The sequence below is a fragment of the Parambassis ranga genome, chromosome 1 (genome assembly GCF_900634625.1).
Source record: "Parambassis ranga chromosome 1, fParRan2.1, whole genome shotgun sequence".
In the NCBI taxonomy this organism is placed as follows: Eukaryota; Metazoa; Chordata; class Actinopteri; family Ambassidae; genus Parambassis; species Parambassis ranga.
The window spans coordinates 22,082,666-22,106,658 of record NC_041022.1 but is presented as its reverse complement, the minus strand read 5'-3'; the positions used below and the strand labels follow the sequence as shown (position 1 = coordinate 22,106,658).

The 23,993-nt window shown below is 43.6% G+C and overlaps 1 protein-coding gene across 4 annotated transcripts in view; it reads left to right on the top strand.

Annotated features, from left to right (window-relative positions):
* LOC114438487 (ubiquitin carboxyl-terminal hydrolase 34-like) overlaps positions 1–23,920 on the top strand; it is a 33,791-nt gene extending 9,871 nt beyond the window's left edge. The window contains exons 7-78 of one of the 4 annotated variants that reach the window (XM_028409883.1): positions 800–992; positions 1,277–1,338; positions 1,531–1,612; positions 1,732–1,824; positions 2,431–2,556; positions 2,665–2,794; positions 3,023–3,153; positions 3,317–4,038; positions 4,303–4,517; positions 4,677–4,795; positions 4,880–5,007; positions 5,365–5,454; positions 5,569–5,664; positions 5,890–5,972; positions 7,030–7,184; positions 7,342–7,455; positions 7,572–7,671; positions 7,849–8,011; positions 8,110–8,236; positions 8,435–8,585; positions 8,685–8,785; positions 8,961–9,191; positions 9,277–9,402; positions 9,474–9,596; positions 9,779–9,862; positions 9,943–10,029; positions 10,120–10,320; positions 10,413–10,495; positions 10,580–10,620; positions 10,748–10,872; positions 11,081–11,233; positions 11,500–11,604; positions 11,726–11,820; positions 11,942–12,246; positions 12,620–12,783; positions 12,868–12,933; positions 13,050–13,196; positions 13,414–13,470; positions 13,579–13,656; positions 14,058–14,152; positions 14,236–14,408; positions 14,502–14,652; positions 14,734–14,812; positions 14,898–14,951; positions 15,039–15,134; positions 15,220–15,284; positions 15,380–15,455; positions 15,589–15,636; positions 15,737–15,802; positions 15,908–15,988; positions 16,122–16,207; positions 16,651–16,819; positions 16,905–16,979; positions 17,121–17,272; positions 17,374–17,527; positions 17,655–17,699; positions 17,799–17,903; positions 18,316–18,463; positions 18,586–18,890; positions 18,964–19,293; positions 19,388–19,545; positions 19,651–19,729; positions 19,821–19,947; positions 20,205–20,312; positions 20,524–20,628; positions 21,072–21,196; positions 21,339–21,462; positions 21,539–21,618; positions 21,702–21,842; positions 21,924–22,064; positions 22,160–22,316; positions 22,398–23,920. In XM_028409883.1, the coding sequence (XP_028265684.1) occupies positions 800–992; positions 1,277–1,338; positions 1,531–1,612; positions 1,732–1,824; positions 2,431–2,556; positions 2,665–2,794; positions 3,023–3,153; positions 3,317–4,038; positions 4,303–4,517; positions 4,677–4,795; positions 4,880–5,007; positions 5,365–5,454; positions 5,569–5,664; positions 5,890–5,972; positions 7,030–7,184; positions 7,342–7,455; positions 7,572–7,671; positions 7,849–8,011; positions 8,110–8,236; positions 8,435–8,585; positions 8,685–8,785; positions 8,961–9,191; positions 9,277–9,402; positions 9,474–9,596; positions 9,779–9,862; positions 9,943–10,029; positions 10,120–10,320; positions 10,413–10,495; positions 10,580–10,620; positions 10,748–10,872; positions 11,081–11,233; positions 11,500–11,604; positions 11,726–11,820; positions 11,942–12,246; positions 12,620–12,783; positions 12,868–12,933; positions 13,050–13,196; positions 13,414–13,470; positions 13,579–13,656; positions 14,058–14,152; positions 14,236–14,408; positions 14,502–14,652; positions 14,734–14,812; positions 14,898–14,951; positions 15,039–15,134; positions 15,220–15,284; positions 15,380–15,455; positions 15,589–15,636; positions 15,737–15,802; positions 15,908–15,988; positions 16,122–16,207; positions 16,651–16,819; positions 16,905–16,979; positions 17,121–17,272; positions 17,374–17,527; positions 17,655–17,699; positions 17,799–17,903; positions 18,316–18,463; positions 18,586–18,890; positions 18,964–19,293; positions 19,388–19,545; positions 19,651–19,729; positions 19,821–19,947; positions 20,205–20,312; positions 20,524–20,628; positions 21,072–21,196; positions 21,339–21,462; positions 21,539–21,618; positions 21,702–21,842; positions 21,924–22,064; positions 22,160–22,316; positions 22,398–23,137 (10,090 nt within the window). In that variant the 3' untranslated portion in view covers positions 23,138–23,920. The remainder of the gene's footprint in view (positions 1–799; positions 993–1,276; positions 1,339–1,530; positions 1,613–1,731; positions 1,825–2,430; positions 2,557–2,664; positions 2,795–3,022; positions 3,154–3,316; positions 4,039–4,302; positions 4,518–4,676; positions 4,796–4,879; positions 5,008–5,364; positions 5,455–5,568; positions 5,665–5,889; positions 5,973–7,029; positions 7,185–7,341; positions 7,456–7,571; positions 7,672–7,848; positions 8,012–8,109; positions 8,237–8,434; positions 8,586–8,684; positions 8,786–8,960; positions 9,192–9,276; positions 9,403–9,473; positions 9,597–9,778; positions 9,863–9,942; positions 10,030–10,119; positions 10,321–10,412; positions 10,496–10,579; positions 10,621–10,747; positions 10,873–11,080; positions 11,234–11,499; positions 11,605–11,725; positions 11,821–11,941; positions 12,247–12,619; positions 12,784–12,867; positions 12,934–13,049; positions 13,197–13,413; positions 13,471–13,578; positions 13,657–14,057; positions 14,153–14,235; positions 14,409–14,501; positions 14,653–14,733; positions 14,813–14,897; positions 14,952–15,038; positions 15,135–15,219; positions 15,285–15,379; positions 15,456–15,588; positions 15,637–15,736; positions 15,803–15,907; positions 15,989–16,121; positions 16,208–16,650; positions 16,820–16,904; positions 16,980–17,120; positions 17,273–17,373; positions 17,528–17,654; positions 17,700–17,798; positions 17,904–18,315; positions 18,464–18,585; positions 18,891–18,963; positions 19,294–19,387; positions 19,546–19,650; positions 19,730–19,820; positions 19,948–20,204; positions 20,313–20,523; positions 20,629–21,071; positions 21,197–21,338; positions 21,463–21,538; positions 21,619–21,701; positions 21,843–21,923; positions 22,065–22,159; positions 22,317–22,397) is intronic. The other 3 variants (XM_028409913.1, XM_028409903.1, XM_028409893.1) reach the window with 3 other exon arrangements.
* Positions 23,921–23,993: the final 73 nt, after the last annotated feature.

The following is a 23,993-nucleotide window of genomic DNA, read 5'->3' as shown; positions in this document are numbered from 1 at the left end:
CTTCGGCTGTAATGGAGGTTTCCTGTCATTAAGGTGAGGAAGCCAGACATGTCTGATTCTGTCTTTCCCTCAGTCAGTGCTCATGCTCTCTACTCCAAATACCAAGTGCTACACGTTTGTTGCTAGGAAGAGACTGTTGCCATAGCAACAGTTGCCAGGCCTCCAGTCAACCTCTTCCTCTTCTCACATGACATCAGAGGAGATGGATTTGTTAGTAGGCTTAATCATGTGACACGGGTTGATGCTTTGCTGCCTTGTTGCCTTTTCAGTCTCACTGAGCAAGGGCACAGGTGGAATAACATGTAATAAAAACAAGTGTCATTTCATAATTCTGCTCTCCAAGGTTTTGTTGTATCTATACTAATAAGAACAAATGTTTATTTCAGCTTTTAAACAGCTAAAGATATATAATATGGAACAAAAACTCATGTGTATAGTCACCTAGCGTATGGCAAAATCTGGATTTTGTTTTCTTTTTTGCTCACTGTAGACTTTAGGAAAGAGTGTTTTTGTCGTGTTTGGTCTTGGTAGTTAGTTTGTTGTCCTCCTACACTGCTAGCTTATTGAAAAAAATTCTGAATAAAACGAGTGTGATCCAAAATCGGTCTCTAATTAAATAAATGTTTCATTTCAGTTTATATGGAAAATAGGTTATTTGTATTTAAATATAGATCAAGCATAATGCTCTGAGGTTTGATAAAGAGATCTTAATGGTGTGGTAATATTTCTGCTAACATGAGCACTTGGTTATCTGTGTGATTGTTGGGTATTTCTAAATGATGTTGGATGCTGTCTTCAGGTATCTGTGTAAGCTGTCAGACCAGGAGCTGCGGCAGAGTGCGGCACGCAATATGGCCGATCTGATGTGGAGCACGGTAAAAGAGCCGCTGGACAGCGCACTGTGCTTCGACAAGGAGAGCTTGGACCTTGCCTTCAAATACTTTATGTCCCCCACTCTCACCATGAGGCTGGCTGGACTCAGCCAAATCACAGTGAGTCACGCTCACATTCTCATGTAGGTTGTTACCCTGGAGCACAGCGGCAACTGGCAAGTGTCCTGCTGGAGACCTTTATTAGTGTACATGGTATTGTAGTGTGATTCTGGTTAAAAAAAAAAAAAAGCTACTTTTCTTTTTTGTTTATGTTATCAGGAAACTGATTATTATAGCCTAGGGCTACTTTGTTTGTTGACCACCTCCTTTATTTCCTGTTGTGCCACCAACATGCAGCCTGTTATTTCTTCACTCATCATGGATTTTTTTCTGTGTTCTCTCAGAATCAGCTTCACACCTTCAATGATGTCTGCAACAATGAGTCCCTGGTGTCCGACACAGAAACGTAAGTTAAAAAGGAAACGGATGCCAGTGCACAAAGCTTTCACCAAGGTGCCAGTACATCCATTGACAAAAGTAATGGCTTTTGCTTTGCTTAATTAACTGTATATAAATATTTCTGCTCTGTATGTTGAGCTCCTGTCACACTAATTACATTGGCATGTCTCTTTAACATATCATTTTTTTGTCATTTCAGGTCAATAGCAAAGGAACTAGCTGATTGGCTTATCCACAACAATGTGGTGGAGCACATATTTGGGCCGAATTTGCACATTGAAGTAAGTCTTTCATCCAGCAGTATACATTTATTTAGTTAAACAGTGCAACTCCAGAGACTGGAGGTGATTTAGTTTTCTCCCAGGAGTGCATATTCTCAGTGTGTGTGTGTGTTTTATAGATTATTAAACAGTGCCAAGTGATCCTGAACTTTTTGGCTGCAGAAGGCCGACTCAGCACACAGCATGTAGACTGCATCTGGGCTGCAGCTCAGGTAAGACGGAGCCGAGTTACGTCTGCATAGCTTTATTTCACTCCATTACTCTTTTTGTTGCTTCACTGAACAGCATGGCGTTTCCTGCAATGTTAAATATTAGCACTTGTAATGTGATGAGCGCTATAGATGGTCCTATTAAATGTATTTATTTTGTATCTCACAAATGTTGATTTTAGATTAAGCTGTGTGAGAGCAATTTTAAAGGTAGAGATTGCACATGCACGCAATGATTATATATATATATTTATATATATATTTATATATTTATATATATATATTTATATATATATTTATGTATATATATATATATATTTATATATATATATTTATATTTATATATATATATATATATATATATATATATATATATATATATATATACATATATATATATATACATATATATATATACACACAACTCTTTCAGAACTTTTAGATTTATTTTTCAGGCAATGAAGAGAAAGATTTTATTTCATTGAATTAATGTTACAGATTAAGTACAAAATTTGAGCCCTGTTGATTCTACAAATGAATCAGTGTTTCCCTGTTTCCTCCAGATCCTTTCCCCCCTAAATATGACATTTATGTCGTTTTTGCATTTAGCTGAAACATTGTAGTCGCTACATCCATGACCTTTTCCCTTCACTCATCAAAAACCTGGACCCAGTGCCTCTCCGCCACGTCCTGAACCTGGTGTCAGGTCTGCATCCAAGCGCACACACTGAGCAGGTAATACACACAACCTGAAATAAACGTCACACAGTGTAAACCTCACCCTACTTTATTTTGGTGTGGGCATTATTTGCCTATTACATTTCTCGTCTCCTTATCCCTCAGACATTGTACTTGGCCTCTATGCTGATCAAAGCTCTGTGGAACAATGCCCTGGCAGCAAAGGCTCAGCTCTCCAAACAAAGCTCCTTTGCCTCCCTGCTGAATACCAACCTCCCCATGGGAAACAAGAAAGGTCAGCCTGGATTCTTGTCGATATGAAAACTGTTGCAAATCAGGTTTTTGATATGAGCTTGGGTTTTGAGACCACACATTTAGATGACGAGGCTGGGTTTAACAAAATGCATCTAACCAACTGTTCGGAACTCAAAGATCTTTCTAATCTGGTTTTTCAAACTTTTGGACATCTTCTCTGATGTCCAAAATATTTCAATTGTTTTGATGTCATCTTGCCTCTTTCCAGGCTCACCAGCTGCCAGTCCAGACAGCAGCGACAACAGTGACACTCAACACAGTGGAGGCAGCGACATGGAGATGGACGACCAGTTGATGACAGGCAGCAAGAGGAGCCAGCAAAGGCTGTCTGATACAGAGGTATATACAATATACAAAAATATAAATCAGTAAAATTTGAACAGTACTATAGTATGGATTAGAAGTAAAACTCTTTAGGCATGCTAGGACTTCCTTACGGTGATATCTTAATAAATCCAGATATGTTGGATACCCCCAGTCTGAAATAGTTGTGTGTCCTCAGGAGTCCATGCAGGGCAGTTCAGATGAGACAGCTAACAGTGTGGAGGAAGGCAGCAGCGGACCTGGCAGCAGCAGTGGTCGCAGTGAGGCTTCCAGCAACGAAGCTGCCTCTAGCCGAGCCAGCCAGTCAGCCGGGAGCCCTGGCAGTGAGATGCATTCTGATGACATGGCAGACAGTGAGGCCTTAAAAGAAGAGGAGGAGGATGATGAAGAGGAAGATGAGGAGGAGGAGGACGACGACGATGATGATGAGGATGAAGATGAGGGTAACCGGTCGGCTGCTGAAGGCAGTCAGCAGAAAGAGCCCCGTGAGCAGACAGAGTCAAGGAAAAGAAAGGCCGAGGATGCTCTTGGTGAAGGAACGAGTCAGGGAGCTGGGCCCAGTGGCTCAGGGGGAGGAACCAAACCAAAGGTTCTCCCCTTCAACCCAGAGACTTCTGCTGTCATGGTGACAGCGGCATCAACATCTTTAGAGGGCCGTATGAGGATATTGGATGCTTGTTCTTCGTCATCGTCTGCCCGGCCTGAGGGGACGGAGTCCCAGCAACAGCCACCAGACATTAGTCCTTCCCAGATTGTACAGGGCCCTCAGGAACCTCCTTGTCTGCCACGGCCTGGGGACTTCCTTGGAGAGGCCATGGGCAGTGAGCTCTTCAACTGCCGCCGTTTCATCGGGCCCCAGCACCACCACCATCACCATCATCACCACCACCATCACGAAGGGTGAGATTGCTACTCTTCCTTTTGTGGTGATTCTGATAAAGAAACAAGTGGAGTTCATTACAACACAAAAATCGGTAAAAACCTGTAAGGATGTTCTCAGCATGGTGCAAGGGAGAAGTTCAAAGGACCCTCTAAGTATGGGTTCAGCATCTGGAGAGTTTGAGGGTGTATGCTATGTGTCTGGTTTTAAGCCACCATGGTCTGAGGAACAACATGCTCCGTCATGGTATCCTAACTTATATATTGAATATTCTTCTTTTCCAGTCCTATGGTGGAGGACATGCTTAGTGCTGATGATGTTAGCTGCAGCAGCTCCCAAGTCAGCGCCAAGTCAGAGAAGAACATGGCTGACTTTGATGGAGAGGAGTCAGGCTGCGAGGAGGAGCTGGTCCAGATCAACTCCCATGCTGAGCTCAGCTCCCACCTGCAGCAGCACCTCCCCAACTTGGCCTCTATCTACCATGAGCACCTGGTGCAAGGTGAGCCACACTCCAAGGTTTAGAATCATCAGGTTATTTTGACCTACACAAAAGTTTGCTTTTACTTTTTTGCTAGATCCTTACACACATACATAAATTATAATCGGCTTTGAAAGATTTAAGAAGCCTAAATGTGTGAATGCTGTATGTCTGTTGCAGGTCCAGCTGTTCACAAACACCAGTACTCCAGCAGCCATGCTGTGACTGACATCAACCTAGATAATGTTTGCAAAAAGGGCAACACGCTTCTATGGGACCTGGTGCAAGATGAAGACGCTGTATGGCTCAAACTTTTCTCTCTAGACCTGGCTCATATTTGGAGTTAGATATACAAGATGGTCTAATTTTTCATTTGTGTGTAGATTCATCTGTCTGAGGGTCTGATTAATGAAGCAGAGAAGCTGCTGTGCTCGCTGGTCTGTTGGTTCACTGATAGACAAATCAGAATGCGCTTCATCGAGGGTTGTCTTGACAACTTGGCCCATCATCGGTAAGGGTGACCTACACTAGAACAGTTTGGGTGTCTGCCGGGTTGTTTGGATGTCAAGGTTTTTAAAAGTGTTTGACTATAACAAATTCATCTATAAAACGTGCTCTTAAAATTTAGATCTTAATACTGAATTAAACTTTGTCCTGGAAAATATTGGACATGTTGAATGGCTGCTGTTGTTGGCAGTGCCCTGATAACAAGTTCAGATAAAAGTTACTTCATCCAAAAAAACACAAATGTTGTGCACAGATAAGAGTAGTTGCTGCTTATACAGCAACAACATGCATTTCCCAGAACATTTTTAACATTTTCTTTGTTTCTATTATTTTGACCATTATTTTGATTCTTCTCTTTTAGGTCTGTTGTCGTTTCCTTGCGTTTACTACCCAAACTTTTTGGCACTTTTCAGCAGTTTGGCTCTAGCTACGACACTCATTGGATCACTATGTGAGTAACACTGTTTCATTCGAGTGTCACAGTACCCCTGCCTCACACTGCAAGCTGGCACAGTGAATGTTTTCTTCTTAAATCTTGCACTGATGTGATTATTGATTCTGTCAGGTGGGCGGAGAAAGAGTTGCACATGATGAAATTGTTCTTCGACAACCTGCAACACTACATCCAAGAAGTCAGAGAACATCGGCACAAATTTGCACTGTGAGTCTATCAGGCCCTCACCTCAGTCACATTAAAGCTTTGCTTCATTATAATAAGGAGGTTGTAATTGAAACCAACTTTTAGCCTCAGTATGAGGAAGTACCTCACACTTTATCTGTTAGACGGATGAACTTATTATCTGTCACCTGGGTGTCTCTTCAGGCCAACATCATAATTTATCTTTTTAGAAATGTCAGTGCTAATCCTACTCTTCCTTTACTGCAGGTACAGCCACAGTGCAGAGGTCCAGGTCCGTCTGCAGTTCCTCACTTGTGTCTTTTCTACACTGGGATCTCCAGATCACTTCAGTAAGATTCTGAGAATCGTATTCTTTTCTTAAGATGAACGGCGTTTGCCTTTAGTTAGTTAATTAGTTTTTCTATTTTGAAAATATCATAACTATTCATCATCTAACAATAGTTACAGATCATGGGTCAGAACTGTGTTACTTTATTTAGTTTTGGTGGCCAACAGGCTACAATACAATTCAATAATTCATAAACGTCAACAACAGGGCTTATTGAGAAAATCTTTCTACAGTGAGTCTTTTGTTTGAGAGAATAGCTAACAGCTATGGATGTCAGGATTGATCTTCTAAAAGACTTTAGGAGCCATAAAAAGAAAAAAAAATATCTAAAACTTTGGCCTAAAAATGCAAAATCTGTTCTCCAGCTGTTTGTACTGGCATTGCCAACACAAGTGTATTACCCGAAGAAACCCACATCAAACAGTGGTTTGGAAACGAGCCCTCACTGACTGGTTTTTCTGAGTCTGTGTGGAATGTGCTAAAATAGACCTCATTATGCAACCTGAGCTGCTCCACTGGGAACAATGCTCCCCCTGTATCTCTGTGTGTAAAGGGGAGAGAGTGATTCATATTCCTGGTATTATTTCAGCATTTTTAAGTGTCTTTTAAATTCAGCTGACCTCACCCAGTGGTGCAACATGTTTAAAAGCCAGATAAAATAGTGAATAAAGCGAAGATCTTGTCACTGGTCAACCAGTTTGGAGTTCCATTCATACCAGACCAAGAAATTCTGGAAATTTGACGTAAATTGCACTGAAAAGTTAACATATCTGTACAGAAGTACAAACTGAAAATTTCTTGTACTCATTGAACTGTCAGTGGTTATTACCACTGTTGTTTTTTTGGTTTTAGTCCTAGATCTTCCTAGATCATTGCTCAATTATCTTTGTTGTTCTTCTTGGCTTAAGACCAGAAGATCCACCAGAAAACTGTAACCAAATAAATGTATAAACATAAAGGGCATAAAGTAAAGGATAAACATACAATGTTGTGCAACAGAAACATTTACTGTTGTGCTTCTGACTGTAACTGAGGCTGTGTACGTTTCTGTCCGTCAGGACTGAGCCTGGAGCAGGTGGACATCCTGTGGCACTGTCTTGTGGAGGACGCTGAATGTTACGATGATGCGTTGCACTGGTTCCTCAATCAGGTCCGCAGCAAAGACCAGCACGCCATGGGCATGGAGACATACAAACACCTCTTCCTGGAGAAGGTATAGAGATTACGTTTGCAGACCACATCAAAAATCATTTCTTTCATAAATGTATTTGGTTGGGTAGCTTTGACGTAACCTGGAATGGAGTACACCAGTAGCTGCAGCTGTGTGTAGATGTTGGTGTCAGTGTGTTCATGTCACTGTGTGTCTGCAGATGCCCCAGCTGAAACCGGAAACTATCAGCATGACAGGCCTCAACCTCTTTCAGCACCTCTGTAACCTAGCCCGTCTGGCTACCAGTGCACTGGACAACGCCTCCAGCTGCGAGGTACATCGACTCTCAATGTTCACTTTTTTAAGAAACGAATACATGTGAGGTCTACACATAATCGTCTTGTTTTTAGTCAGTTCACTTCAGTTCTGTGCGTGTTTGTGTGTCTCCAGCTGTGTGGGATGGACCAGCTGTGGGGAATCGCTCTGAGAGCTCAGTCTGCTGATATCAGCCGTGCTGCCATTCAGTACATCAACTCCTACTACATCAATGGTAAGTATCCCTCCAGTCTTTATACACAGTTCTTGACATGTTAGACAGTTCTCAATGCAAATGCTATAATATTTTCCAGTGAAAACCAAGATTAATTTAGCCAACCTGTTTCTCTGTAGATTAACCTTGAACTTAATCGTCTGTCTTGTCTTCTGTGTGTCCCGCCTCTGTCCCCAGCTGGTAAAACTGGCCTGGAAAAGGAGCAGGAGTTTATCAGGAAGTGTATGGAGAGCCTTCTGATGGCCTCTGCCAACTTGGATAAGGACGCTCATTCCAGCCTGACCAGCATCGAGAGGGGGCTGCTCATGCTCAAAACACACCTGGAGGCCTTCCGACGCAGGTGCATACACATGAAATGATTATACAAGAAATACAAAAACGATTCATATTACACAGTAGTAGAGATCAACAGCATATTTTGTTTAATGTTTCCGGCAGGTTTGCCTACCACCTGCGGCAGTGGCAGATCGAGGGGACCGGAATCAGCAGCCATCTGAAGGCTCTGAGTGACAAACAGTCTCTGCCGCTCAGAATCGTCTGTCAGCCTGCTGGCCTGCCTGACAAGGTGCTGTCCAACTGCCAACTACAGGCAGAGAGGAGAAATGATTCAGTCTCCTGTTCTGTATTAATATAGTTATATTGATTTAATATGTAGTAGTGCATCAGGTATTCAAAACAGCTTGTTTCATTTAAAAATTATATTCTTGCTAGCCAAAGTAAATGATACTTAAATTCAGCAAGTTACATATGTGTTTATTTGCAGATGACCATAGAGATGTATCCCAGCGACCAGGTTGCTGACCTGCGGGCTGAGGTAACCCACTGGTATGAGAACCTGCAGAAGGAGCAGATGAACCAGCAGGCTCAGCTGCAGGAGTTCGGCCAGAGCGGCAGGCAACCAGGAGACTTCCCTGGTCAGCCCTTGTTGTTGTTACTCATAAATATCTGTCAGTTTCATCCTGTCAGTAGATCCTCTCGTATGGTGGTGTTTTAAAAAGGTCGTTTCCCCACAGGTGGTTTGATGGGTCCAGTCAGGATGATCTCTTCTGGTCATGAACTCACCACAGACTATGACGAGAAGACTCTGCATGAGCTGGGCTTTAAAGACATGCAGGTAACTTTGTGTTTTGTCAGTTCATAAGAAGCTGCTGTCTGTGTTCTAAACCATTTCTCTAGTTTTTATTTCTAATCATGTAGGTGACACTAAATTATACCAAAACTGCTTTAGACTGGAGTTGTATGAACCATATGATTAATTTCTGAGTTATGTTTTTCTGTTTGATCCCCAGATGGTGTTTGTCTCTCTGGGAGCTCCACGGAGGGAGAGGAAAGGCGAGGGAGTCCAGCTGCCAGCCTCCTGTCTGCCTCCTCCTCAGAAGGAGCACATTCCCATGCTGCTGCTCCTCCAAGAGCCACACCTCACTACGCTCTTCGACCTGCTGGAGATGCTGGCCTGTTTCAAACCACCCAGCCCCAACACGGAGAAGGTCCACGAAAGCCCAGATGTGGGTGTCAACACAGTGAGCATGCATGTTATATGTTTGTATTAAATACAGTTACGAGAGAGAGACAATGTAACACGTTTTTTGTTTTTTTTAAATCCAGAGTACACGCTGTGAGGAGCTTCATCTTCATGCAGAGAATCTGTCACGTCGTGTTTGGGAGCTGTTGATGCTTCTTCCTACGTGTCCCAAGATGCTGCAGGCCTTTCAGAACATTTCAGATGACACGGTCAGTCACCACACTCGGCACTCACTTGCAGAGTGGAATGTTGTTAATAACTCAAGTTTGTGTGTTCATAGAATGGGGAAGGTTTGTGCTGGAAGGAGCTGCTGAGGATTAAAAGTCCACACAAGCTGCTGTACGCTCTGGAAATTATTGAGGCTCTGGGCAAACCCAACCGGCGCATCCACCGAGAGTCAACTGTACGTGACGCACATGAGACTTCATGTTTAATGTTTTTTTTGGTTTTTATATATTTGTGTATATAAAAATATGCATAAAGACAAAAATATGTTCCTGATGAAGCCAAAAATAGAATGTAAGATTACAACATTTTATTATGTGGTTCTTGTTTGTCATGTGTGTTTAACCCTCAATCTTCCAGGGCAGCTACAGTGACCTTTACCCAGACTCAGACGATTCCAGTGAGGATCAGATAGAAAACAGCAAGAACACCTGGAGTTGCAAGGTACACAGTACATCACTGGAACCACAGTGCAAAATGTTCAAACTATGTTTTTGCACTAAACACTCCTGTCCTTTTTTCAGTTTGTTTCATCTGGAGGTCTGCAACTGCTCCTTGAGATCTTCAATTCTGGTATCCTTGAACCCAAAGACCAGGAGTCCTGGACTGTGGTGAGGAAATCAAAAAAATAAACTTTATTATTATTTTGTCAAACCTTCTTTAAAGGTGTATTGCTCACACCCTCCTGTCCCCATCTGCAGTGGCTGCTGGACTGCTTGGCCTGCTTGCTGAAGCTGATCTGCCAGTTTGCTGTAGACCCTGCAGACCTAGACCTGGCCTATCATGATGTCTTCTCTTGGTCCGGCCTCGCCGACAGCCAGCGGAAACGTGCATGGCCAGGCAAATCCCGAAAATCCACAGTAGATCATGGGAAGGGTCTGCACATCCCTCGACTGACCGAGGTAAATATAAAACTACACAGGGCTGTGCAGCAGAAATGATAGCTCTGAGTTCTGGGAGTTGATCATCAGCTGATCTGTCTGTTGGGTCACAGGTGTTCCTCAGTCTAGTTCAAGGCACCAACCTGATCCAGCGTTTGATCAACGTGGCCTACACCTATGACAACCTTGCACACAGGTATGCTACACAAAAATTCAAAAAGTCATTTTTTAACTAGCTGACACAGCAAGGATCATTTACATGTGACACTTCGTTTTACAGAGTTTTAAAGGCTCAGTCTGACCACAGGTCACGGCATGAAGGTGAGAATTTATGAAGAAATGTTGGGACATTGATAATAGTAAAATACTTAAAGGATGGAACAACTCATCTGCCAGAAGAAAACGGTCATTATTTATGTCTGGAACCTGACATGAGTTTTCTTTACAGTGACTCACTACTCCATGTGGCTGCTGGTGAGCTGGGCTCACTGCTCGTCCACAGTGAAGTCCAGTCTGGCTGACAGTGATCACCTCCATGACTGGCTGAAGAAACTCGCCCTGTTGGTGCCTGAGGTGAGCTGGTCCCAACAATTTTGCAAGATTTTTTTGTGGCAAATTATTAGACTCGAGAAAAATATCTGTCATGACCTTGAGAAGAATGGTTGAACTTGTAATTTCTAACCAGGCAAAAAGATATGAACTAACCTATAATATAAATATAAAGTTAAATATGTCATTTACATCTGTTGCTGTGTATGGTTGATTTTTGTTTTGTTTTTAGCCGGCAGTGAGGCATGAGGCATGTAACGGCCTCTACAAGCTCTCCCTGTCTGGTTTGGAAGGAGGAGAGTCCATCAACAGATCCTTTCTGCTGCTCGCCGCCTCCACGCTGCTCAAGTTCCTGCCCGACGCACAAGCCCTCAAACCACTGAGGGTGCGTCTCACACACATACAAACATGCACCCATGCTAACCCTCTTAGCACACATTAAACATGCATGCAGGTGGGCTTGCTCCCTCCAAGCTACACTCTGGGGCTGTAGTCCTCCGGGATGATGATTTGACTCAGTTTAAGTTTTGCTACATTGAATGCAGTTTGTCTCTCTGGAAACACTGGGACACGTATATATATAGAGCTGCTTCTGTTTAAAAAATATGTGTGCTCTTTTATTGACAAGGATTTAATCAATTGTACTTGCAGGTAGAGGACTATGAGGAGGAGCCCCTGCTCAGGACGGGGTGTAAGGAGTACTTCTGGCTGCTTTGCAAACTCATCGATAACATCCATGTTAAAGACGCCAGCCAGGTGGGAACATCAAACCACAGAACTGATGATCATACTGATATGTAGCCAAAGTTTATAGGTTTAGAATCTCTCTGTTTTTTGTATCGAACGGTTGCTAGCATTGATCTGTTTGAACTCACAGAAGGTCTCTCCCTCTCTGTCGCTGGCTGGCTCGATGCAGACCACTCTGCTGGACCTGGACGCTCTCGCCCGACACCTCGCTGACTGCATCAGGAGGTTAGACTGAACACAGACACAACTGCAAATTTCTACATGCTAAATAATAATGTTTATAAATCATTGATTTTAAATCAATCTTTTATTTAATAATTTTAAAATTTTGGTTCCTCTCCTCTAGCCGTGAGATCCTAGATCAGCAGGATGGGACCATCGAAGACGATGGGCTGACAGGCCTACTGCGTCTCGCCACCAGTGTCCTCAAACACAAACCTCCCTTCAAGTTCTCCCGTGAGGGGCAGGAGTTCCTGCGTGACGTCTACAACCTTCTCTTCCTCCTCCCCAGCCTAGCAGACCGTGCTCAGCCAAAGTGCAAGTCCCACGCTGCCAGGGCCGCTGCCTATGACCTGCTCGTGGAGACTGTGAAGGGCTCTGTGGAAAACTACCGGCTGCTCCACAACTGGGTCATGTCACAGCACATGCAGGGTGAGGGTGATTTAGGATTTACATCTTATAATATGTTTGTTAGGAGATTCTTTCTGAAGGTCATTGTACCTAGCAAGAGACACAGAGCAACATGATAATTTAGATCATTTAGTAGCATTAAGTGCTTGATAAACGTTTCGTTGGTAGTTTATCTACAAAACATATCTGCAAGCTACACTCTGTGTCAGGAGTCCTCTGGGACAGTTATCTGACTCAATTTGAGCGTTGCTACATTGAATCCAGTCAGTTTCTACAAGCTACTCTCCCACAAGTGGGATTTGTGCAGGAGACACTGGGACAAACCTGTAGGAATGTAATTATGTAGAAAGCAAACTATTGAAACAGCCATGCTGAAAATGTGTTTTTCCTTCAGCCTCTCATGCCCCCTACAAGTGGGACTACTGGCCCCACGATGACGTTCGGGCCGAGTGCCGCTTTGTGGGTTTGACCAACCTGGGAGCGACCTGTTACTTGGCCTCCACCATCCAGCAGCTCTACATGATCCCTGAGGCCCGCCAAGCAGTCTTTACAGCCAAGGTTAGTACCTGTAAGACAGAAGAGAGAACATGGAAATTTGAAATGACATTTGAAATATGGCTCATCCTGTTTGTGCGTCTGCAGTATGCTGAGGATATCAAACACAAGACGACACTGCTGGAACTGCAGAAGATGTTCACATATCTGATGGTGAGTTTAAAATAGGCTTATCAATATGCTTAAAGTAGGGAAGTCGGAAATTATTGTGAAGTAAACCGACAATCTTTGTCTGTGATTGTTGTGTTTGTCTGTGTGTGTGTTTTCAGGAGAGTGAAAGGAAAGCATACAACCCCCGGCCATTTTGTAAAACGTACACAATGGACAAACAGCCTCTTAACACTGGCGAGCAGAAAGACATGACTGAGTTCTTCACTGACCTCATCACCAAGATAGAAGAGATGTCCCAGGAGCTGGTACACACTAACACAAACATGCACAAACATGCACACACTCAGTATGGATGACATGGGATTTTATATATATATATATGTGTAATACATGTGCAAGACAAGATACACACTATCAAAGGTTGTACAAATAGTAACCTGAATAAATGTAGTTTGTATTTATAGTTTTATTGTGTCATACTTTGAATACATATGTGATTCTTATTTATTTTTTTTGACTCAGAAAAACACAGTCAAGACTCTGTTTGGAGGCGTCATCACTAACAATGTGGTTTCTCTGGTGAGTTTGAGACTAATTTAAAAAGAAACACATTCACTGTTAAAATGAATGACTGTTGTAGCTGGTGGTAAATTGTATGTGAGTGAAGATTTGTTCTGTTTCCGACAGGACTGTGACCACGTCAGTCAGACTGCAGAGGAGTTTTACACCGTCAGGTGCCAAGTGGCTGATATGAAGAACATCTACGTGAGTGTTAATTAGTCTATTGTGGTCTCTGCTGGAACAATCTTACCAGAGAATTAGCTTGTTGAACAACAGCTGGACCAGCACAGGTCTTTGGAGACAAGTCGGACTCAACAGAGTAGAGGTTTTTTGCATAGTGGCTAACGATTCTGTCTTTTTCTTGTATCTTCTGGCAGGTGCATGTGTTTTGGCATTTTTCAGGATCTTCTGTAATCTTCATAGTCCTAACTTCTTTTTTCTAGTATAGGAGAGTTTCTTGAAGTGTCTTGATACAATTTATAACAAAGGCCACAGTGGACTTTGAAGTTTTCGTTACTCTGGTCTCTGACAGATTTGTTTGAATAGTAGTGTGACTTGCACTCCAGACTTACGTGAAGATTCTTTGTCCTGTTCTCCCTTTCCAGGAGTCGCTGGATGAAGTGACCATAAAGGACACTCTAGAGGGAGACAACATGTACACCTGCTCCCAGTGTGGCAAGAAGGTCCGCGCAGAGAAAAGGTTGGAACGAATTTTAAATGTTTAAAATGTAAATGTAAACAAACAAAGAAATCTATCTAATCTGTTTTCCGCTCTTCACACAGAGCCTGTTTCAAAAAGCTGCCACGCATCCTGAGCTTCAACACCATGAGATACACGTTCAACATGGTGACCATGATGAAAGAGAAGGTCAACACACACTTCTCCTTCCCCCTACGCCTTGATATGACACCTTACACTGAGGATTTCCTCATGGGCAAAGGAGAGCGCAAGGAAGGTTTGTCACAACATACTGTAGTGAATAAATATATTTAAAATAAATGGGGGCATTTTAGTAATTGGAGAAATGTGCGTGTGTTATGGCCTTAAGGTTTTCGGGAGGAAGGAGAGTCAACGGTCACAGAGAGCTATGAATATGACCTCATCGGCGTCACTGTGCACACGGGAACAGCCGATGGCGGACATTATTACAGCTTTATCAGGGACATCGTAAACCCACACGCCTACAAGAACAACAAATGGTGAGGGCAGATAACCTTTGAAGGCTTATTTTAGTTTAGTTTTAAGTTTCTTGTGTGTAAAACATGGCAAACCATTTGCAGGTACCTGTTTAACGATGCAGAGGTGAAGCCTTTCGACTCGGCTCAGCTGGCATCTGAATGCTTCGGTGGAGAGATGACGGTAGGAGGTTGCTGCCATGTAATAACAAATACTCCCACTTCATTCAGTCCGTCACCTTTGATTTTCTATCGTCTTTCTCTTTCAGACTAAAACCTACGACTCTGTCACTGACAAGTTTATGGACTTCTCCTTTGAGAAGGTAAGAAGCTGCTGTCCCACCTGCTCTTGTGTCTTTCAGTGATAATGTGTGGTTCAGCTGACATTGAACTGTCAATGGTACTTTCAGACACACAGTGCCTACATGCTGTTTTACAAGAGAGTGGAGCTGGAGGAGGAGAATGGGAAAGACTTTAGTTTTGATGTCTCTCCTGATCTACTTGAGGTACCGTGGGTCTTCTTTCTCAACTTAAATATTGTAGACATAAGTAGACGTTCAAGTCTCACATATTTCTGTCTGTATCTTTCAGTGGATTTGGCATGACAACATGCAGTTTCTGCAGGACAAAAACATATTTGAGCACACCTATTTCGGGTGAGAAACACATTTTGTTGAACTCCTGTCAGTCTTTGTATAATCAGCGCTAATTCTTCCATGATGAGTTTAATATTATTATGTTACTTTTTCAGGTTCATGTGGCAGCTCTGCAGCAGCATCCCCAGCACTCTACCAGACCCCAAAGCAGTCTCCCTCATGACTGCCAAGGTGAGAAATAGTATAGGATTACTCATATTTTCAATTTTAATTTTCAGTAAAATCCTTAAAATTCCTAATAAGATGTAGTTGAGGTTTCATGCTGTCACATAAGCTATATTCTTTTGCTTTCTGTCATCTACAGCTCAGCACATCGTTCGTCCTTGAGACTTTCATTCACTCCAAGGAGAAGGTAATGTATATTTCACTGTTATATGTTCATTCTAACTACTGTTAGTCTGTTTGTGACTCTGGTTGAGAAGCTAACTGACGTGTGTCTCTGATACCTCCAGCCTACCATGCTGCAGTGGATTGAACTGCTTACCAAACAGTTCAACAACAGCCAGGCTGCCTGCGAGGTCTGACCTTTAAAAGATTCAGTGTTATTTTGAAGTCTACAAATCAAACGGTTTTGTGTTGAGTGTTGGATGCTCAGTGATGATTTGTGTTGTTTTTTTTTTCAGTGGTTTTTGGATCGAATGGCCGATGATAACTGGTGGCCAATGCAGATCCTCATAAAATGTCCCAATCAGATTGTTAGACAGGTCAGTTACTGTTATTTGTGTAATAACATAAACAAAATATACATTAAACAGCGCTATTAAAACTAAAACTAATTAGTTCTATTTACTATTACATATTGTCTCGTGTCAGAAAAACTTTGCTTTTGTGTTCCAGATGTTCCAGAGGTTGTGTATTCATGTCATCCAGAGGCTGCGGCCGGTTCATGCTCATCTCTACCTGCAACCTGGCATGGAGGACGGGTATATGTCACACATTTATTTATTTATTTTTAAGTATTAAATCCTCAAAACTTGCTATCACTTTGTTAGTGTATTATATTAAAATATGTGTACAGTATATGAAATCATTTTACATAAGTCTAAATAGCTATGAAAGGAATTATAATGTATTGATGAACAAAATAACGTTGTAATTTGATGGTGCCATTAGAGGTGTGCAGCACAAACACAGTGTTGTGTCTGAAATCAGTTGGCAACAGAGATCCAGACAGGAGCTGAGTGTCACTCGGTGTCTCTGCACACTGAGACTCTGAGAAAGATTTTCAGCTCCACATACCTGAAACCGACTCAAAGTTCAGTTTAGTTTGCTACATGCATTAAGGACAGCAGCTAAGAGTGGAGACGTGTAGGACTGGGCTCAATCTCTGACACACCTGTAAACAGCTTTCTCATCCTCTGTTCAGCTCTGACGACATGGATGGGCCGGTGGAGGATATTGGCAGCAGATCCTGCGTCACTCGCTTTGTTAAGACCCTCCTGTCCATCATGGAGCACGGCGTCAAGCCACACAGCAAACACCTGACCGAGTACTTCGCTTTTCTCTATGAGTTTGCCAAGATGGGAGAGGAGGAGGTCAGTGTCTCGTATGGCCAGATCTCTAAGACAGTAAGACGTTGTTTTTTCATTTAGTTGATGTGTTGTTTGACTGTGTTCACAGAGTCAGTTCCTGTTGTCACTACAAGCTATCTCCATCATGGTGCATTTCTACATGGGAACCAAAGGCCCAGAGAATGTAGGTTTACACACCGTTTTGTGTACGGTTATCTAAATGGTACTTTTTCTTTATATGCTTTTTACTTGCTGTCGTATATTAATGATTGACAAGATAAAGGCAGCATAATGAACAGAGCAAATGATAAATGCACTCCCTCAGCCTCAGGTGGAGGTGCTGTCCGAGGAGGAAGGAGAGGAGGAGGATGAGGAGGAGGACATTTTGTCTTTGGCTGAGGAGAAATATCGTCCTGCAGCTCTGGAGAAGATGATCGCACTCATTGCTCTGCTGGTGGAGCAGTCTCGCTCTGAGAGGTATGATCACAGGACGCAGGCGGGATACAAACACACAAATATTGTTCTTGTTTAAATTCTAGATGTGCATTCAAATACATTTCTGCTTCGTTCCTGTGCAGACATCTGACTCTATCTCAGAGTGACATGGCAGCCCTGACGGGGGGGAAGGGCTTCCCCTTTCTCTTCCAGCACATCAGAGATGGCATCAACATCAGACAGACCTGCAACCTCATCTTCAGTCTCTGTCGCTATAACAATCGACTGGCCGAACACGTAGGTTTAAGGAAACCAGCTGACTTTTACTGTGTGCCATTTATTTTGGCACCTGCACATTTGCACAACAGCAGCATTTACAGTACAGATGATTTTCTAACGTTGACCGTGTAATTCATCTCTGTAGATTGTCTCAATGCTTTTCACCTCCATTGCAAAGTTGACTCCTGAGGTAAGCAGATTTTATATATATATATATATCACTGTTTTTTTTTCTTCTCATTTGTATTTTGTCTCATTCTAAAGATACATTTCCCTCCCTTTTCATCAGGCTGCTAATCCTTTCTTCAAGCTGCTCACAATGTTGATGGAGTTTGCAGGTGGACCCCCAGGGATGCCCTCTTTCGCCTCCTACATCCTCCAGAGAATCTGGGAGGTAGATAAAGTTTCAGAAGGAAATCCATACCAGATTCTACTATTGCATATTGTTAAGTTGAATAGACAGTAAATGTAGCATGTGAGGAACATTGCCTAGTGATCAGCAGGAAAGCTGTGCTAAACACTCTCGTCCAGGTTTTGGAAATCTGAATACAGATTTCTCTAACATGAAATGAAATAAACGTCTTCTGAGTCGGCTTTTAAATAAATGAAAGAAAAAATAAAGCAGCATCAACACAGTGATTATACCCTATTGGTGGAACAGTCAGACCTAAAAAAATCTAGTTATTCTTAGCTTATACTGGTGTTCTTTCAAGCCAATACTTAATAGAAGATAGTAGCATTAATAATAAACACAGATGTTTCTTAGCAGTGCTCATGATTTCTAAAATTTGTGTGCGTTCCGTCAGGTGATCGAGTACAATCCGTCCCAGTGTTTGGACTGGCTGGCCGTCCAGACTCCCAGGAACAAACTGGCACACAGCTGGGTGCTGCAGAACATGGAGAACTGGGTGGAACGGTTCCTGCTGGCACACAACTATCCTAGAGTCCGCACATGTAAGAACCACGGCACAGTCTCGATCTGGATATTAACTGTTTGGCACATGTTGTAGTTTTGCTCTCAGCAGTGAAAGTGATCAGTGTTTCTGTTTGACTGAACCCGTCTCCCCTCTCTCCAGCGGCTGCCTACCTCTTGGTCTCCCTCATCCCCAGCAACTCCTTCCGTCAAATGTTTCGTTCCACCCGCTCCCTCCACTTGCCGACCCGTGAGCTGCCATTGTCACCCGACACCACTGTGGTCCTGCACCAGGTCTATAACCTGCTTCTGGGGCTGCTGGGTCGTGCCAAGCTGTATGTGGATGCCAGCGTTCACGGAACCACCAAGCTGGTGCAGTACTTCAGTTTCATGACCTACTGCCTCATCTCCAAGACAGAGAAGCTCATGTTCTCTGGATACTTCATGGACCTCTGGAACCTCTTCCAGGTTTGTGTTTCTTTTACCATTGTTCATAATGATGAACCGCTCTCATGGATGTGTTCTCTTTTCTGTTTTATAGCCTAAACTGTCAGAGCCAGCCATTGCCACCAACCACAACAAGCAGGCTCTGCTTTCCTTCTGGTACAATGTGTGCGTGGACTGTCCAGAGAACGTCCGGCTGGTTGTGCAGAATCCGGTGGTGACCAAGAACATCGCCTTCAACTACATCCTGGCAGACCACGATGACCAGGAGGTGGTGCTCTTCAACCGTGGCATGCTGCCCGCCTATTACGGGATCCTGCGCATGTGCTGCGAGCAATCGCCCACTTTCACTCGCCAGTTGGCTTCGCACCAAAACATTCAGTGGGCCTTCAAGAACCTGACACCACATGCTAGCCAGTATCCGGGGGTGAGTGGACATTTGTTTGCACTAATCTGGATTAAAAAAGAAAAAAAATCCACACAGTAACACGCACATAACGCCTGTGTGATGCCCTCTGCAGGCGGTGGAGGAGCTGTTCAACCTGATGCAGCTGTTTGTGGCACAGCGTGCTGACATGAGGGAAGAAGAGGTGGAGGATGTGAAACAGTTTAAGAAAACCACCATCAGCTGCTATCTGCGCTGCCTGGACGGACGCTCCTGCTGGACTACTCTTATCAGGTCCGTACACAAACACATAAACATACAAGTGTTGTGTGGAAAATTGTATACTGGCTCGTCCAGGAGCTTATAGTATGTTTCTAAATGACTTGCTGCTTTTCTCAGTGCCTTCAGAGTTCTGCTGGAGAATGACGAGGACCGACTGCTGGTGGTCTTCAACAGAGGACTCATCCTCATGACTGAGGTGTGATCAGGATCTCCTTTACACCAGACTGTCAAACATTGAATAAACCTGTACTCTTTATGAATGATCTCTGTCTGTCTGTCCCCTGCAGTCCTTTAACACTCTTCACATGATGTACCATGAGGCGACGGCATGCCACGTCACAGGAGACCTGGTGGAGCTGCTTTCTATTTTCCTGTCTGTCCTGAAAGCCACTCGGCCATACCTGCAGCGCAAAGGTCAGAGTGCCTCGCTGGGAGGCTTGTTTTATGGCTGATATATACTGGAGGTTACGATTTGTAGCAGAGCATCACATTTTGTCCACAGTATGCTGGAGAGATTCAAAGCAGAGTGTGGCACCTCAGGAACATTGCAGCGTGTGTTTGCAGTGAGAGTATTCCTTCATGTTGTCTTAACTCGGCAAACCCTGCTGCAGTGGTATGTGCAGATGTATTTTCCTGCAGGTGCTGAGCTGATTTGTTTTGTATCTGCACAGATGTGAAGCAGGCTCTGATCCAGTGGCAGGAGAGGATAGACTTCGCCCACAAGCTGCTGACACTCCTCAACTCCTACAGCCCTCCTGAGCTCCGCAACGCCTGCCTGGGTAACAGTCTTTCACGGTTACGTTCACTATACAATCCAAGTAACTATATTCTTCTCCACATCTGGAGTTATGTTTGTAAGACTAAATAAGTCTAAAGTTTTTTTTCTCAGTATTTTACTGTTGCACCAAATTTACTGATAAAGCACAGATGTGCGGCTGATTTTCTGACTGTATTAAGTCTTAAGTTTACATGTTGTTCTGCTTGTTTCAGATGTGCTGAAGGAACTTGTTCTGCTGAGTCCACATGACTTCCTGCACACTCTGGTCCCATTCTTACAGCATAACCACTGCACCTACCACCACAGCAACATCCCCAGTATGTCTCCTTCCTCTTCTATCCATCAGCCATCTTCGTCCTCATGCCTGTTTTTTACCACGTATACTAATTTTTGTGGATAAAATTCACAAGACGGACAGGAACATTGGAAGCCGGATGGATAATCATATTTATTATAATTCTTTGAAACCACAATAATTCCCTTCTTTAAATGATTTCTCTCGGGAATTTGGTTTGCTTTCAAGTAACAATAGTGGAACTGAATGTTGGTTTTATTTTTCAGTCTTTGATCTCTCTCAGTTCTTAAAAGATGATGTTTTCTGGAGTGAACTATAAACTGTATGTTAATCTCCTCAGACTTAGTCTGACTGCTTTCCAATTTAGTTCTTTTCTAAAAGTATCATAAAGAATAATGTAAATTTAGACTCTATAAGCAGATTTATTGAACTGTTTTAAATGCCTCCCGGCTTGTCCGTCCACAGTGTCGTTTGGCCCCTACCTCCCCTGCAGAGAGAACATAAAGCTGATGGGAGCCAAGAACAACATTCGACCTCCGAGACCGGAGCTCAACATGTGCCTGCTGCCCTCACTGGTGGAGAGTAGAAAGGTGCGTTCACCTCTGTCACGCCATCCGCTGTGTGCCGACAGGTTTATCTGCACTGTTCGTCCACACATTGACACACATGAAAGCTGTGTGATTTACTTGATGCTGTCAGTAAAGTCTCTGTGTGTGTGTGTGTGGCCGTCAGGGTAAAGATGAGGTGTATGACCGGATGCTACTGGATTACTTCCTGTCCTACCACCAGTTCATTCACTTGCTGTGTCGCGTTGCCATCAACTGTGAGAAATTCACAGACACACTGGTCAAACTAAGTATGTATTCGCACCTAAAAACATATCAAATGGATTTAAATTTATGCTCCAAAAATGAACACTGATTCTTTCTCAGGTGTGCTGATAGCGTATGAAGGACTTCCTCTTCATCTGGCACTCTTCCCCAAATTGTGGACAGAGCTCTGTCAGGCACAGGTACAGCTCATCATTGATTGTTGCCATCAAGCCTTGTTATTAGACACTGGTTGTGAGTCATGGTCATGTTGCTGGTCTTTCAGTCTGCGATGGCTAAAACTTGTGTGAAGCTGCTGTGTGAAGATCCAGCCTTCAGCGAGTACATCAAATGTATCCTGATGGATGAAAGGACATTTCTCAACAACAACCTGGCATACTCCTTCCTCACCTGCTTTCTGCACAAGGTACAACTAATTGAAGTTTTTCAGATGATGTCGTCTTGTTTCCATTTTAAATCAACTAACAGAAAAGTTGCATCTGTGTAGGTTCAGGTACTGTCTGCTCCCAGCTGCTCCAACCTGATCGGTGTTTTGGTGACCAACCTGCTAAGTGAGCAGAGCAGCTTGCAACCTGAACTGGCAGCTCATCGCGTAGAACTCAACAAGACCAGCGGCCTCCTCAATGCTGTACGAACACACATGAAACAATCCTCATGCCGAGGTCTTTCTTCCTGTTCTGATTCAGTCTTTAATCTCTAGTTCTCTCTCTCTCTGTGTATCAGGACCTAAGGGCGCTGGTGTTGCTGCTGTCTGTCCAACCGCCTCAGGCTGTTGACCCGGCTCTCTGCCCGGCCCTCCAGGAACTGCTGGGTCGTTGTCGTGTTTGTGTCCAGCAGCGCAGTGCTCTGGAGCTCGAGGCCAAGGACCTTAAGGCCAAAGGTACAGCACACTCACACTCTGTGCACCTTGGAAGTAATTGGTGTTAGAACTATCTTCTGACTGTGTGTGTGTTTCTGTCAGCTGAGGACGAAGGGGCGACCCCAGTGAAGCGAAGGAGGGTGAGCAGTGAGGACGACAGAGTTGGAGATGCTGCAGCACCACCCTGTGTGGCCTCCACCTCCTCTTCCTCCGTCCTCCCACCTTGCAGTGAGTCGAAACCTGACCACCAGGAGGCGCTGACACCCACCAGCACCTCAGACACAGAGACACGAGACTCCTCCTCTTTGATTGACCCGGGCACCGAGCAGGATCCACCCTCCCCTGACCCCACTCCTGCCTCATCTGGAAACCTGGACTCATCCCCCAAAGAGGAGAAGATGGAGGCCTCTTCATCATCATCTTCCTCATTCTCTTCCTCCTCTTCCTCCCTGCTGCAGGAAGCAGGGGAGGGATTTGGGCAAGGGGAGGAGCCTGAACTGCCACTACATGGCACGGCAGGTGAAGAGCAGGAGGAACAGACAGAGCAGCGGGAGGGGAGGAGAGGTGAGGCACTGTCCAGCTCCTTAGAGGAGGCGAAGGAAGAGAAGGAGGCAGGCTCTGTGCCCAGCAGCAGTTCCGCTGCGACGCTCTCAGAGGACACCGGCTTCCCAGCAGCCATCGGGTTGCCGGGGGAGGGGGCAGATGGCGGTGGCCACACCTCCTCGCAGGTGTTTCCGAATGCTGGCCCCCCACCTGACATGCTGGACATGCTGTACCGGACAGTGGAAGCCACCATCGCCATAGTTACCAAATTGTCTGGTAAAGGCCCACCCTCTTCATGACATAATCAACTCACAGCCACCATGAGATATTCAACTAAACTTTTTTTCTTTTAAATTTTACTCTCTCTGAAATCTGATTGAATTATTCTCAGAGGAAATGGACCTTTTCCTGGTTTTTCAGTTACTTCTTCTTCTGCTGTTTCTCTGCTGCTGTTCGTTGCCTTCTGCTGATGTTCAGTCGGTCGGTTTTTCCAGCTTCAGTGGTTCCCGCCGTGTTGTTTGCTCTATAAAACTCTACAAGATTTCACTCGCAGCCGGCCCCATCGTTTGACAAAAAGAAAAACAGAACAAGTCGTACAAAAGCTACAGCACATTTTTTTCAAAGGGCAAAAAAAGATTTTGTTTAGTTGTTTTTTTTGTGTGTGTGCGTGTTTTATACTGATTTGAATTTGTTTTGGAAAGTGATTTTATTTGTTTTAGGTTTGCTGTAACGGGGGAAGGTTTACAGAACTTTTGTCTCCTCTGTATGTAATTTAATTTTATTGCATTTTTACTGTGTATAAAAACGGTCGTCCTCTGTGCCAGTTTTGTACTTTATGAACGAGGCAAAAGAAAGTTGCCTTGAGTTTTTCTGTGGTTTAATTATCCAGAAACTAAGTTTACCTGTAAATTAAGAGAACCACATGAAACTTGATTCTGTAAAGAATCCTCTCTAGTCATTGCCTGAAGGTGTATATGAAAACGATATAAATATATATATAAATATCTTTATATATATATGAATATATAAAAAAGTGGTGCTTTATTTGACTGTGGTTGAAATAAAGCCCCCATCTTGGACCAGCTGGAGCTTTTATTTTCTTTACTGAAGTACATTCCATAATCTATTGTTTATTTTCGCTTCTTCTGCTGTGTT